Here is a 15,412-nt window from a genome sequence, read left to right as displayed (position 1 = left end):
GTGCAGGACTGAGGGAGCATGTCTTGGGTAGGGGTTTAGCAGGCTCCGAGGAGCTGGAGACACCCCCCCGCCGGAGCCCGGGGGGCTGTATGGCATAATACGAGTCCTCTGGGTCGGCATGACAGGAGGCAGGAGAGCCTAGTGGTTAGGATCCTGAGCTCTGGACGCAGCTTTGTCATTTATCCATCAGCTGTGTGGATCTTTAGGCAGCTCATCTTAAGCCTCAGTTTCCTCACCCTTAAACTGGAGAGAAAACTAGCCCCCAACTTTTAGAGGCGATAGAAATGCCTAGAAACACTTATGTCAGGTGTGCAGCAAGGGCCCCACAAATGGAGAGGATGTTGCCCCCAGACCCCAGTTCTCACCCTCAACCCTCTTTAAGGCTCTAGGCCCATGTGCCCCTGATTGGCTAGTGGCTGTTGTTGTTCAGCTGTTAAGTTGGGTCTGACACTTTGAGGCCTCATGGACAGCAGCATGCCATGGACTGCAGCACGCCAGTCTTCCCTGTACTTGACTGTCTCCCAGAGTTTGCTCAAACTCACGTCCATTGAGTAGGTGATGCCATGCAACCATCTCATCCTCTGTTGCCCCCTTCTCTTCCTACCCTCAATTCTTCCCAGCATCAGGGTCTTTTCCAACAAGGTTAGCTGGTAGGCATGCTCTGTTTGAGAAAGAAGACAGTAAGTCTGGGAGGTTGGTCCTTTGCCTGGGACCCTCTCCCTTACTGCCTCCTTACATGTGGGGACCAGAGCATTGACTCCCCTTTGCCTGCTCTAGACACCCTCTGCCCCCAGGACCTGCCTTGCCTCACTAGCCAGACATCAGTGCAAAGGTTAACAGCACGCACGCCGGGGTGCAGAGACCCACTTGAGCTTCCAAAATGAGCTGTCATTGTTTTGTGAACGTACAATGCGAGGTCATTGCCAGGAGAGGAGGGCAGCAGATCAGGCCAGCACAGAGTTTGCAGCCCCAGGAGCTGGCCCCTCCTGGCCCCTCAGTGGCTCCCCCGGCTGGCCCTGGGGCCAACAGTACCAACCTCATCCTTGGAAGGAGCTGGGGGCAATGGAGGCGTGACCCCTGAGGCAGTGACCCCTCAGGACTGGATCTGCAGTGAGCATCTCGTGAGAGTGTGTATGCTTACTTTGGCAGACAAACTGATGGAAGAGACCGAAGAACTCTGCCTTCAGAGGGAGCAGAGAGAGGTAGGGGCACATTGGGGCCAGTCCCCACCGCCTCCCGCTCTGTGGGCCTTTTCACAGCCGCTGTGCACTGACCCATGTTCCTAGCATTAGGGAAGGGTGTAGGGGAGACGAGTTCCCAGACAACCTGCTGGGAAATCAGACAGGCAGAGCAGGGAAGCCACTGGGATGACAGTGCTTGGGACTTGCTGTCGCTTTTTGGCAAGAAGTGTGTTTCTCGTTACCAATCCCCGGGGAGGAAAATAATAAAGGGCCATTCAGAAATTTTATCAGCTGTGTCAGGAGGCAACGAGCTTCTTGTCACTACTGATATTCACAGGAGGATGAGGTGGCCTTTTTCATCCAGAGGGACTCCTGGCCCGATAAAGGTGACTGGATTAGAAGATATCAGAGGTTCCTTCATCCTCTAAATGTTAACAGACAAGTTTTAAGGAGGCCAAGCATTGGCCGGAGGCAGTCTGTGGCGTGAAGGAGACCCTTGCCTCGTATGAAGGCCAGGGCTGCTGAAGTCCACGCTATTTGGGATCTCCATGAAGCCCTGGGCCTTGCCTGTTCTGAGGAGTCATGAAGGGCAGGGTAGGGTAGTGGTTATCAGTGCTGACTTGAAGCCAGGCTGTCTGTGTCTGGATTGGACCTTCACTGCTTCTGACTGTGTGACCTTGGGCAAGTTACCCCGCCTCTCTGAACATTAATAGCCCTATGTGAAAAATGGGGATAATAATAGAACCCACCTTATCAGGTATGTTTTGAGGATTAAGTGAGATGTGATATGTAAAGTGCTTAGCACAGAGTACATGCTTAATGAACATATGTGTTTGTTAGTATTTCGATCGTTACCTGTGAGTCCATCCTACAACTGAACTGCCTGAGCTCCAAGCCGCAGAGTGGCATGCCCCGGCACACCCACAGAGGGAGGGCCTGATTTAGTCCATTTCTCTTTGCCTGGTTCCTGTTGCTTATCTCTCCCAGGCAAGTTCAGGGCTGGGCTCAGTGCCTGCTTCTCTGCCTTGATTCTCACAAACCTCTCACCCTTCCCAACCACCCTCCCTGGGCTTGGGAACAGACCTGACAGGCAAGAAGCATATCATGGGAAAAAAAAGAAGAAGCCCCACGGCACTGTTGCACCCTGAATACTGCTGGGGCCTTTCAGAGTACCTGGCCTAGGATGGGCGCTCAGTAATGCTGTGGAATGACTTAATATTTTTAATTCTTATAATTTTACATTGCATCTTGATTTTTAACCAGTAGGATGGTACCCCCATTTTTCTTCTTCCAAAATGTTATCAGATATTCTCACCCATTTTTTCTTCCAGCTGGACTTCAGTGTCATTTTGTCAATTACAAAAACCCAACCAACCAAACAAACAGAGAAGGCAATCTGCTGAGGATTTTTGTGAGGATCGCACGGATTTGAGGATTGGCGTGGTGACGGCATTGAGCCTTCTCCCCCCAGCCACATGTGGGCCCCCAGGATCAGGCTCTCAAATGGGTCCCTCCTGTATTAGAGTGTGGGCATTTTCTTTTGACCGTTCTGTACATTTTGAGAAGTGAGACGGGGTAGATTGTCAGCAACTTAAAGGCAGGTAATTTAGGAAGCCAGGGGATGGGATGGAGTGACAGATACAGCCACTGGCAGGGGGAGACAGACTTATCCATCAGAGAGGCTAAATCTGGGGCAGCAGTCAGCCCGAGGAAAATTTAGACACTCTATCTAGGTCTTTAGCCAGGAAATGAGGCCAGCAGAGACCCACTGCTCACAGGCCTCGCTTAAAGCCCTAGCACGCTGAAGGAGGGAGGCCCGCCAGCTGTGAATTTCCTGGGGTTTAGGTACAAAATGTGAGTGAGACTCACTTGAGTCCAGGTAGTGCCCCGGTGAAGGCTGCCCTGGGCTGGCAGGAGGGAGAGGAGTGTGTTCACGTTCACGTTTCCGGGGCAGCTGTGTGCTCTAGATGGAGACTATCGCTCACTGAGTCATGCTGTCCAGGGTTTCCTTTCTTTGCCTTGTTCATCTGTATTATGGATCCACCTGCCCCCCTCTCCTTCCCCATCTGCATCCAGGTCACAGAGATGCTCTGGGAGTGCCTTGCTTGGGCCACTTAGGAAGGCATGTGGTACCCTGGCGCAGTGATAAGTTGAAGATTCTCTGATCTTTAAGAGGTAGTTTGGTTTAAAAGGAGACGCAGGGTCTGGTACCAATCTATCACTGACTGTGACCGTGGGCACGTTTGCCTCTGTGTTGCTCCGGTAAGAGTGATGACTGTGCCTGGGTGGCTCCCAGGTTGCTGCGGGGCTCACTGAAACAGAGGGCAGGGGGTACTTTGTGGACCGGTAAGGCCCGGGCCAACTGGCGCTGTGTGATAGTGCAGCTCTGACATCCTCCGCATGGTAGAAAGGGCCAGGAACTCAAGGGGCATGAGCTGAGAGTTCATAGGGCACCGTCCTGGGCTCTTCTGCCCTGAGATCAGAAGATAATGCCTCTAGGACTGCCCCAGTGGTCCAGTAGTTAATGTTCTGTGCTTTCATTGCAAAGGGCGTGGGTTCAATCCCTGGTCCGTGAAGTTCTGCCTGCCCCGTGGTGCAGACACAATCAAAAGAAAACAATGTTCTGCGTTTCTGCGGAAGACAATGCCCTTCCTTGGACACAGGTCCCTCAGGTGTCCCTGGCTGTGTTGGGCATGGTCCCATCACTCTCATCCCCTGGGGGAGGGCAGCTGGCCTGCCTTCCCTCTTCTGATTGAACTGTAAGAGCTCAATCTTGCACGTGGGCAGGCACACGGGAAATCTGAAATGCCCAGGACCCTTCAGGCAGGGTGCTTGCCTGTGGAGTGCGCCCAGTCAGAACTCAGACTCTTGGAGCTGGAAAGGACCTCTCCCTTTCAGGTGAGACTCTCAGGTGACCTCCCTGATGGGTGTTGATTGTGATTCTGCCACGGGCAGCTTTAGAGGTGAGCTTTGCATTACTGTTCCATTATTTGAAAGCTCTTCTTTCCATGAAACTGCTTTCTACCGACTTCTTTCCAACCTCATACTTTGGCAACTTAAATAAGTCCAACAGTCACTGACAGGAGCATGATGTGGTGGACGAAGACTTCAGCTGCTGTGGGTCTCAGCTGACTGCAGCCTGTGGCAGGGGGGGCCTCACTCGTGCCATCTTGGGCTGCATGAACAGGAGCTTCTAGCTGCTCCAGGTTTCTAGACTGTGTGTATTACTCCAGTCAGCATTTTTGGGCTACACTTGGACATCGTTTAAGAATCATCTGGATGAAATGGAAGGTGGGAAAGAAGTGAGCATCCAGGAAGAAGATTCTCTTTCTTTTTGCTCTTTAATATAGACCTTTCCCCCATAATGGTAGAAATCATGCTCTTTGTAGAAAACGTGAAGAAGAAAACAAGTTTTACCTTTAACCCTACAACTCCATAGACATTTACTGTCAATTCAGCATTTTTCCTTTGTCTTTATTCCTGTAGATTATTCTTATATATATTTTAAACCTAATAGGGTCATGTTAGATACTCAGTTTTATGGGCTTTTTCATGATATCTTTCATTTTACCTTCATTAACACTATACCTTTGGCAATTTTCCATATCATTCAACATTTTTTGAAAGCATCAGTTTTAATGACCAAGCACTGATTCATCATATGTGATGTTCATTAATCTTCTACTTTGGACATCTAGGCTGGTTTCACTATTATAAATTACGCCACAGTGAACATCTTTGTATATAAATCTTGGTCTACTTTTCTAATTATTTCCCTAGGATAGATTCCTATAGGTGGAATTACTGACTCAAAGGGCAAGAACTTTTAGACCTTCTGATGCATATGGCCAACTGCTTTTTAAAAATATGTACCTATTGGCACTCCCACCAGCAGTGTATGGACATTTCCATGGGGTTTTAATAATTTACTTTCTCTCATTTTCAATTGTAAAAAGATATCACAGAATAATAGTAAGTAAAGGGAAATATTTGCAAGTTGGGGTATTGGAAAAATGGGGCTCTCCAGGCCAAGAGGCTGAGACCGTGGGAGGGTGTCCTCCAGTCAGGTCCTATTTGATCTGTTCTGAAGCAGCAAAAGCCAGGTGCCCATCAGAGCCAAGTGCCCTTGTGACTTCTCAGGTCTAAGCCCAGGGACGCGTCCAGCCTGTAACAGCCCTGCCGCAGCAGGTAGAGGCCACCAGAGAGAGAGAGGAAATACGAATCTGAGGCCACATCAAAGTTTATCGTCATTCACAATACCAGCTACTGAGAATGTATGGAAATAGAGGCTTTCAAACTTTTTGAAGCTCTGAACTCTTCTTGGATTAAAAAGAGGGAGGTCTACAAGAATAAAATTTTAAATAAATTTATATTATGTCTGCATGTGGCTGTGTCTACTGCCATCACACACAACCCCAAAATAGTGGTATTGAACGGCAAAGGCCTATTTCTCACTCAGCGGCTTGGCTCAGCGGGGGGCTCTGCTCCACACCTCCTCGCTTGGAGAAGCCCAGGCTCCTGGAAGCTCCACTGTTGGCGGCAGCACTGGCTGACGTGGCAGGGAAGGGAACACAGCGTGTCACGCCCTGTCTGTAAAAGGCGTCTGCCTGGAGGGACACACTTCTGTTCACGTTCCACTGGCCTCGGCCAGGCCCATGGGGCCCCCCAACTTTCACAGGTGGACTGTGGCCATGCAGTGTTCCACGAGGACATCAGAGCCCTGTGAACAGCCCCAGGGATGACCACTTATGGGCCACACCCAAAATGCCAGTAATAATTAGAAGGGGAAAAAATAGCAACGTTTTGGGTAAGAAGCTGAGGGTTGAAGGACATAGGGTTTGGAATCAGACTCTTCCCTTTCCTTGGATTTTATTCCTTCTCTGATTCTCCTCAAAGCCAAGGGCAATTTCCCCCTATAGGCAGCGCCCCCACTCCCACCAACCTGCCTGTTGGGGTTTGCATTATCCTTGAGAACAAAACCTCTGTCTGGGTGAAAAATGAGGGCGTAATTCAGAACTAGAAGATAAGAGAGTATGTGCATCTAGAAATAATATCCTCCCACAGCATAAAATGTGGAGGAACGAAGCAATTGTCACAAAATGCTTCCAACCACCCTTGGCTTGATGTGTACCCACCAATACTACCTGTTACTGAACCCTGGGAATACAGGTCCCCTGGGGGAGCACCTGCTTGCTGAGAAAATACTTGTGCTTGCCAGCAGACTTGAAGGAACTGGTCCGGTTCCCTGGGTCAGCTAGCCCTGGGCTTTCTGGCTCACCTGTTCCCTTGGGGGTGAGTCCAGGGGAAGCTGCCACCAAAGTTCATTGTTTCCTGGATGCCTTGAGAAAAAGTCTTTATTCTGTGACTTTGGGTTGAGAATGGCTTTTCTTAGTCACTTCTAACAAATGCCACTCCAGAGATCTTGAATGGAATTGTACACCCACACATTTCACTCTAGGGCTTGGGGGTCAGCCAACACACCTTAGGGTGTGAGTGACTGGAGCTGCCCAGCAGAGCACACATCTAAAATTATCACAGTATGTTGCAGAATGCTCAGATGCTCAGTGTGTCCAACTCTGCAACCCCATGGACTGTAGCCCACAAAGCTCCTCTGTCCATGGGATTTTCCAGGCAAGAATACTGGAATGGGTTGCCATTTTCTTCTCCAGGGGAGCTTCCCAACCCATGGATTGAACCCATGTCTCTTATATCTCCTGCATTAGCAGATTCTTTACCAAACATTCAGTCATAAGAGGCCTTCCCAGATGGCGCTGGTGGTAAAGAACCCACCTGCCAATACAGGAGGCTAAGAGACACCAGTTCAATCCCTGGGTGGGGAAGATTCCCTGGAGGAGGGTATGGCAACCCACTCCAGTACTCTTGCCTGGAGAATCCCAGGAACAGAGGAGCCTGGCAGGTTACAGAGCAGTCTGACATAGGGTCGCAGAGAGTCTGACATGACTGAAGCAACCTAGGATGCACGCACTCCAGTCATAAGAACTAATGTTGGGATAATTTCTAAACCCTGCCCTCAGCATGCTAAGTGTGTTTTTGTTTCGTTTTGTTTGTTTATTGTTAAAGTTTTTTTAATTGAAGCATAGTTGATTTACAATGTTGTTTTAGTGTTGGGCGTACAACAAAAGTGATTCAATTATATGTCTGTATATATATTCTTTTGTCAAGGGTGTTGTAAATGAGCCCAGCGCATCACAGATCTTGGTTTCACTGAGACTGTGTGTCACTGAGTGGGATCAGGACTCCTCAGGGCTTAATTCTAAGTCTGGTACAGATTGTGCTGAATCCCAGGGCGTCCTCTGGGTTAGAGTGGGGGTTCCTCACCCCATGGCCACTTTGCTGTCGCTGACTCTTTTCTTCCTCTCTGAATCTCTCCAGGCTCTTGAGCGCCTGAACCAGGTGCTGGAGGCCGAGAAGCAGCAATTTGAGGAGGTGGTGCAGGAGCTGAGGATGGAGCAGGAACAGATCAAGAGGTGGCTGTGGTGCCCTGGTGGGGCGGGGGTTGGGAGAGGAGGGTGCGCCCAGGCTAGGACGTGTAGGACCTGTGTGTCCCGCCAGGCTGGTGAGGCCTCCCTCAGGAGATCCTCACTGGCCAGTGACTTAGTTTGGACCCGTCCTCCCAAAGCTCCAGGCCTTGGAGGGCCTAAAAAAGCCATAGACCCCACACCAAGGGGTCACTTCTGCCCGGGGGGAGTGTGAGACATGGGCAGGTTGCAACCAGACATCCCCACCAGCAGCGAGCCCTTCCTGCTGGGTCACACCTCCCTTACCCCAGGGCGGACAGGACAGGCTGGTCTGGAGGTACCCCTGGCCAAGACCCGCCCCAACATTCCCTGTCTTTTCTGCGCAGTCTCTTCACATTCTGGCTAATGATGCCTGTCCCTTGGGCTTTTTTCTTTTGTCTGTGTATGGTTTGCAAACCCAATTGCACATTGTAATCATCTAAGAGGATTATTAGAGCTTCCCCCATGGCTCGGCAGGTAAAGAATCTGCCTGCAATGCAGGAGACATAGGAGACACAGGTTCGATCCCTGGGTCGGGAAGATCCCCTGGAGGAGGACATGGCAACCCACTCCAATATCCTTGCCTGAAAAGATCCCAAGGGCAGAGGAGCCTTGTGGACTAAGTCCATGGGGTCGCAAGGAGTCAGACACAGCTGAGCAACTAAACAGCACACGCAAGAGGATTAATAGAATCTGCTGAAGGTAGAACCCAGAATTCTATACTTTAAAAACTTTTCCGGGTCATTCTGATGCAGTCGACCCGTGAACTTGGAGATAACTTCTCTGGGTACTGTAGGTGGTTTTGGTTGTAGTCACCATCATAACCACTACTGATTATCGGTGATAACCCAGAAGGATATTTTTCTTGTAACACCCTTATAAAAGAAAGTCACTGGACATGTATTTTGGGGCAGAAGAAGCTCAGAGAAACTCATCAGCTAATAGCCAGCTAATTCTGGAAGTAATACTTCCATAATTCTGCCAGATCCTGGAATGGAAGATAAGTCTCCTCCCTTGAGGATCTGGTTGGGAAAACCAGACTCACACCCAGGAAATATCAATAATACTTCCCATAATGTACAAACAGGTGCTCAGAGGCGTAGCACAGACTCCCTGTTTTATAGGAATTAAGATATATGTGTGATCCCTGTGGGCTTCAACAGGTTAGATTGAGCTGGGCCTTGAGGGGTGGTAGAAGTTTGAAAACTGGGCAGAAAGGAAAAACATCTCAAGCAAGGGGAAGGGGACCCAGGCTTATTAAAATAGCAGCAAGGAGTTTGTCACCCCAGAGAAGGGCCTCAGCCATGTCCCATGTCAAGGTGAGTAGATTCTAGCAAGAGTTGTCCTGGGAAGACAGGGAGTGAGGCTTTTGTTTCTCCAGCTGTCCTCTCTGCCCTTGGAGTGGCCTTGGATTTACTCTGACAGGTTCCTGTGTATCTGGAGCAGGTGACTTCAGCCTCACTTGGCCAGCATCCCCTTCATTCAGCCCAGGGCCCCTACAGCTGCTGGCAGGACCCAGCCATGTGAGGAGCTGGCCTTCAGAGAGCCCTCTGAGCCATACAGAGAGGTGTGGTGGAAGCCGCAACGGAGCTAGGAGGGGTGGGCACTGCCATACCCTGCCTTCTGTCCCCACAGGGAGCTTGAGCTGACTGCAAGATGCCTCAAGGGCGTGGAGCAAGAGAAAAAGGAGCTGCGACACTTCACAGAGTCCTTACAGAAGACGCTGGAGGTGAGGGGCCCCTGGCGGGCTGGTTGCCTGGAAGGAGGCGGGCTGGTTGGTTGGGCCACACGATGCAGTTTTTTTCCAACAGTGTTTCTCTAGAGGGTTATCTGCAAGGAAAACAGAGCCTGAAGGGGCGCTGATCTAAAGGGTCTCATCTCTGTGGACCATTGGGAACTCCAGCCAACACATGAGGCCCAAAGCAGGACCCAGAAGGGCAAATCCAAGTTTGCCTTTATGGTGACTATGGCCTTAAGAAATCCACCATCTTCAGGGCTTATATTTTTACACCAGATGGAGGACTGATTAGGGAGGGGGGCAGGGTGACCCACCGCTTCCTTCCTGTGACTCATTCACTTAGCTGCTCCGGGGTGACATTGAGCAGGAGGGAAAATCCATTTGATTCCCCAGAAATTGTGAGGGAGGAGGAGTTGGCATGTGCCAAGGATAGAGTGCAAACACTTTAGCACGGCCAAGTGCCTGCTCCGGCCCCAGCCTCTGCTCCCCTCCTGTCCCCTCTCCCCTGCTGCCCCTCCCAGCACCATGATATCCCAACCCCAGCTTCAGACCACTGAGCACATGTGCCCCCAGGAAGCCATGTCTTTCATCCTCCCCATCCTTGCCCACACTGTTCCTTCTGCCCAGACTGAGCTCCACCCTCTTCTCTGCCTGGAGGTTGCTCTCATCCTTCTAAGACTCAGTCCGAGTATCACCTTAGTCAAGCCTCCCTGACTGTTCTAGGGGAGGGATTTGCTCTGAGCTCTGGGCCCACAGCACTTAGTGCATCTCTGAATGCACCTAACAGGTGAGGTTGTGTTTTCCAAAGGTGGGCATCACTAGATTGCGTCTTAAGGTCCCTCCAAGTCCAGTGCCTCGAGTGAGCCTGGGATGTTGTGGGGGATCGTGATGGTTACAAAATTCGAGACTTGTAGACTGCAAGGCTTCTATTTTCCCTTGACTGATGGGGCTTCGTCAGTGGCGTCTTTCATTTATCTGTCCCTGTCCCACATCACAGGAGGTGGTTCTTATGGGTAGTTTCAACTCCAGAATTTCTGAGTAGTACAAGATCCCAGTCTGATAAGTGGGAAGAATGTCTAAGTCTGCTCTTGGGCTGGTTCCTGTTAGGTGTTTTTCACATGAGCCCAACACACTCCCTCACTTGTCCCTGGAGGAACAAGCACCCAGAAACTTGTGGCGCCCTTGGGCCTTGGGTCCCCATTGTAGTAGGTGTTGCGTCCCCTGGAAGCCATGCTGGGCTTTCCCCTGACTCCCTCGATGGAGGAGTAGCCTTGCCTCAGTGGGAGGAGGGAGATCCTAGTTGACCTTTTACCTCAAGGGATGAATAGACATTTTAAGTGTCCCTCAGAGGATTAAGTAAGGAGGGCCTCACTGGCCAGAACTGAAAGGCAGGTGAAGGCAGAGAATCTGACTTAGGCTGCTTCGCTTCCTTTCCTCCCTCATGCCAGGAGCTCTCCATAGAGAAGAAGAAAACCCTGGAGATGCTGGAGGAGAATGAGAACCAGCTGCAGACGCTGGCCAATCAGAGCGAGCAGCCGCCTCCCAGCGGGGGTCTCCATAGCAACCTGAGGCAGATCGAGGAGAAGATGCAACAGCTCTTGGAGGAGAAGCTCCTGGCGGAGAAGCGGTGAGGGAGCCCTGAAGCCCTGGGCCCACGGGCAGCTTTCCTTGAACGGGACACCTGGGCCCTTGGGTTCCGGTTGGCCTTGATCTGATGGATCACTCACTTCCTTTTGCCTAGGTCTCAGGTTCCCCACCAGGCAAGTGGGAAGCAATCCTTCACTATCCTAAGCTAACTTGAAATGGTGTGAGTCATTAGGGCCGTCTAATAGACAGGCTGGACAGGTCCTCCCAGCTGCTTTTGACTGATGAGGAGTCTGAGGCTTGGAGGACCTTCCTGAGCTCACAGAACTAGCAAGACCTGGACCCAGGACTCCTTGCACTGACCACATCACTCCCATTACCATCGGGGTGGGGGGACAGGACCCAGCCCAGCTCTGGGGCTCACCAAGCAGGGTCTCTGGGTTTCTCTAGCCAGCTCCCTGCACAGGAGCCACCCTCTTACCAGATGCCCCATTGGCAAGTGGGGCCCTGAGTGAGCGCCTCTCCCCGGGTGGGCAGGATGAAGGAGAATGAGGAGCGCTCCAGGGCCCTGGAGGAGGAGCGGGAGTTCTACTCCAGCCAGTCCCAGGCGCTGCAAAACTCACTGCAGGAGCTGACGGTGGAGAAGCAGCAGGCTGAGCGCGAGCTCAAGGTGCTGGGTCACTGGGAGTGTTTGGTGCTCGGGGTGGGGGGGCCCGCCTCACGTCCCTGCCCTCTTCAGGCAACTTCCTGAATTATGCCTGCCAATCTGACCAGCTAGGCGTGGGCAGTGCAGCCGCCCTGAGACGAAGCCTGCCTGCGTTGTGTGGCATCGTTACAGACACCTGCCCAGTGCAGGGGCTGAGTCCAGGCCATCGGGTGGAGGGCATAAGACACCAAGCAGAACGCGATAGCTGCCATCCAAGTCCGGAGGCAAGAAAGCCCACTTGAGCCAGGGGTGATCAGAGAAGGTTCCCAGGGGACTGGCAGCTGCCCCCCCCACACACACACCAGGACCCACTTCCCTCTCCTCGCCTCTGCCCTTAGGCTGAGGTGAAGGTCCGCATGGACCTGGAGAGGCGTCTGCGGGAGGCAGAAGGGGCCTTGCGAAGCCTGGAGCAAGGGCTCAACTCCAAGGTGCGGAACAAGGAGAAGGAGGAGAGGATGCGGGCTGACGTGAGCCACCTGAAGAGTAAGCCCTGCCCTCGGTACCAGCCCAGCCCCAGAGCTCTGCACGGCCGTCCAGGCCAGTGTGGATGGAGTTTCTGCTCCAGATGCCCTGCCTTCAGGCATGCTCTCGGCGTGGCTGCCTTTGGCTCTTGGATCTGGGGCGGGGGTAGCAAAGCCTGTGTTTCTTCCCCCTTCAGCAGGTGACTCTGATCTTCCAAAGGATGGGGTTGGGGTATTTCCCTCTGGAGCCCACCAGGATCCTGGGAAGGGGAGGGCGGCCGGGAGGGGAGGTTGCAGTGGAAATGTGGCTGCAGGGTTCTTTGAAGAGTGTATCCGGAATGCGGAACTGGAGGCCAAGATGCCGGTCATCATGAAGAACTCGGTGTACATCCACAAGGCGGCCACTCGCCGCATCAAGAGCTGCCGCTTCCACCGGCGCCGGTCCAGCACCTCCTGGAACGACGGTGGGTGTGGCAACCCCTGGGCACCAGTGGACGGGATGCTCATGGGCTGTCAGTGACAATGGGCAAGAAGAAGGCAGGGTGGGGAGGCTGACCCAGCCCTGAAGTCAGCCAGTGTGGCCTGAGCCCTTGTGGCCCCAGCCTTGGGCTTCCCCCAGGGTCACGGGAGCCCATGGACCAGCATGGGGAGGATGGGGAGCAGGGGGGTGGGGTGGGGCGGGGCTGGGGGTTGGGGACAGGGCTGTGTCCCAGTGGCAGGAAGGCTGTTCACGGCCAGGCCCCTGGGGCCACCATCTCCCCAGTGAAGCCGTCCCAGTCCTTCATGACCTCCCAGCTGGAAGCCGACAACATGGAGGAGCTGAAGGAGGTGGCCAAGCGGCTCAGCAGGGACCAGCGCTTCCGAGAGTCCATCTACCACATCATGGCCACGCAGCCTGGAGCGCCCTCCGCGCTTCCCCGGGGTGGAAAGTGATGGGCACCCCTCCCCTGGCCCCCCAAGGCCTTCCTCACTGGGGGCAGAGGGGTGGGAGGGGGAGGCTTAACTCCCCCCACTTCCTCTCTGCCAGAGCTCCACCTGGGGGAGCCAGCCTCACCCTCAGAGGACAGGGGTGCCACCCCGTCCCCCCACCCCAGATCCTACCCTTGTGTCCAGGCCAGGCCTGTGCAGGCTCAAGCTGGGTGCCACCTGGTAAAGTGAAGGAGGGGCTGATGGTGTGGAGAGACTTTTCTGACTAGGGGAGTGGGGTGGGCAGGGCCCATGGCCCCCGGTAAAGCGCCCTCTACCCTTCTCTGACTCTGCCACCCTCCTTGACCCTGGCTTTCCCAGGGTTTCCCAGCCCTCCTTTGGCTTTTGACACCCTCTGTCAAGGCCCCTTCTGTCGACCACACTGTGGGGGAGAGAAGAAAGAGGCCCGGCGCCCTTCTGGGCTGGTAGCCCGCCAGTCTCCACGGGCCCCTTACCTGGGGGCCCTGGCTGTGAGGCTGCTCACTCACTCCCTCCTCAGGTGAGCTCCCCCACCTGCAGCCTCAGCACCCTCGAGGAAGTCTTGACTCCCTCCGACCCCCAAATCCCTCGCATATGTGTCTTGAGGGCCCTGGGCCGGAGCTGCAGCAACAGCCGTGCTGAAGTCTACCCCAGAGGACAGGTAGCAAGTCAGGGAGCGGAGGCAGGTGGCCAGGATCCTGCAACATCCACTCCCGGTCAGGCGGGCAGGCGGCTCCCTCGGCCAGCCGCCGAGGCCCAGCTGGTCAGCGGGGTCCCGGAGCTCTCCCTCTCAGCTGCCCCCGCTCGGATCGCCTTGCCTCCTTCTCCCTGCAGAAGCTTTACCCCATGCAACTGCCACCGCAAGCCCTGGAAGATGGGGGCTTGGGCCTGTAAGAAGGCTTGCAGCTGTTGGTTGGCCCAGTGTCATCGGGGGTGAAGCTGGAACATCCGTCTGCAGCTTTTGTGGGAGACACTGCCCTCCAGGGGGCACTGAGGACTGCGTGTCCCTCATTCATGGACAGACCGTCTGCCTGGCATCCTCTCTGGCAGGGCCTTCTGTCCCAAACTGCCTGAGTCTGTTAGCCTCTCCCCAAAAGGAGTCCCCATGGGTCAGGCTGTTCAGGGATGCTGGTGGCATTGAAGGTGCTGATCCGCCGCTGCTCAGAAAACGGAGCCGAGTCGGAGAGGCGGACAAATGGCTGCAGGGCAGGGGCCTGCGGCCTGCTCTGTGGGGAAAGGAACGTTACTGACTCAAAACACGGGCGTGTCTACTGCTAGCCCAGTCAAGGCCAGGAGTGCTGCCCTGCTCTGCTGTCAGGGCTGCCGGAGAAACAAACCTTAACGGTCCCTTCTCCGTGGTAGGCGGGCTTCAACCAGTCTCTTCCAAGCCTAGGTGGAAGCAGGGGTGCAAGAGTTTCAGAGTCAATGCATCTGAAAGGCATGAGTCTCCATGTAAAAGCTTTAAACATGTAGGAACCTGCATAAACCTGGAACCCATTGATCTATCATGTATGCGAGATGGACTTTGAAATGAGGATGGTTTATCAACCGAGATGACTATTTTATTCTTTGTTTTTAAAGAATCAAGTTAATAATGGTTTGCTCTTGGAGAGAGATTTTTCAAATGCACTTCCCCGCCTGGGCAAACTATTAACCAGAGAGGAAAGTGATTTTTCATGCATATTCACCAACCTCTAATTTTTTTCCTCCTAGCTCACTCTGTACTTTCCATGCCTCAGGCAAGTTTGGATTATCTTCAAACAACTGATCAATCCACACGTATTTATTTGTTAAAAACTTACTCTGTACCTAGCACTGTAAATAGAAAGAGAGTAACATCTCTATGTGAAAATATGTAGGGGTAAAAATTACTGGAAATATATTGATCTGATTTTTTTTACAAAAACGAAGCCCTGTTTCGTTGGTCGATTAAAAGCGTTTCCTGCAGTGTCACTCGCATTGTGGTAATTGCTAAAGAGATGTTGCCCCCTGCAGGCTGAATGTGGAATTACGGAACCCCCTGCTTGTGGTCATTTAAACGCACGTGTCCGACATGGCACCCCACTCCAGTACTCTTGCCTGGAAAATCCCATGGACGGAGGAGCCTGGTGGGCTGCAGTCCATGGGGTCGGTACAAGTCGCACACAACTGAGCGACTTCACTTTCACTTTTCACTTTCATGCATTGGAGGAAGAAATGGCAACCCACTCCAGTGTTCTTGCCTGGAGAATCCCAGGGACGTCAGAGCCTGGTGGGCTGCCGTCTATGGGGTCGCACAG

At 53.0% G+C, this 15,412-nt stretch overlaps 1 protein-coding gene across 1 annotated transcript in view; it reads left to right on the top strand.

The window, feature by feature from the left end:
• PLEKHD1 (pleckstrin homology and coiled-coil domain containing D1) overlaps positions 1-15,086 on the top strand; it is a 31,896-nt gene extending 16,810 nt beyond the window's left edge. Inside the window, exons 6-13 of the mRNA XM_018054039.1 lie at positions 1,150-1,202; positions 7,575-7,669; positions 9,335-9,428; positions 10,886-11,064; positions 11,559-11,691; positions 12,066-12,210; positions 12,503-12,652; positions 12,952-15,086. Of these exons, the coding sequence (XP_017909528.1) occupies positions 1,150-1,202; positions 7,575-7,669; positions 9,335-9,428; positions 10,886-11,064; positions 11,559-11,691; positions 12,066-12,210; positions 12,503-12,652; positions 12,952-13,121 (1,019 nt within the window). The 3' untranslated portion in view covers positions 13,122-15,086. The remainder of the gene's footprint in view (positions 1-1,149; positions 1,203-7,574; positions 7,670-9,334; positions 9,429-10,885; positions 11,065-11,558; positions 11,692-12,065; positions 12,211-12,502; positions 12,653-12,951) is intronic.

The sequence above is a fragment of the Capra hircus genome, chromosome 10 (assembly GCF_001704415.2).
Source record: "Capra hircus breed San Clemente chromosome 10, ASM170441v1, whole genome shotgun sequence".
Classification (NCBI taxonomy): domain Eukaryota; kingdom Metazoa; phylum Chordata; class Mammalia; order Artiodactyla; family Bovidae; genus Capra; species Capra hircus.
The sequence above is the reverse complement of the archived record's forward strand: the minus strand, read 5'-3'. Positions and strand labels throughout refer to the sequence as shown.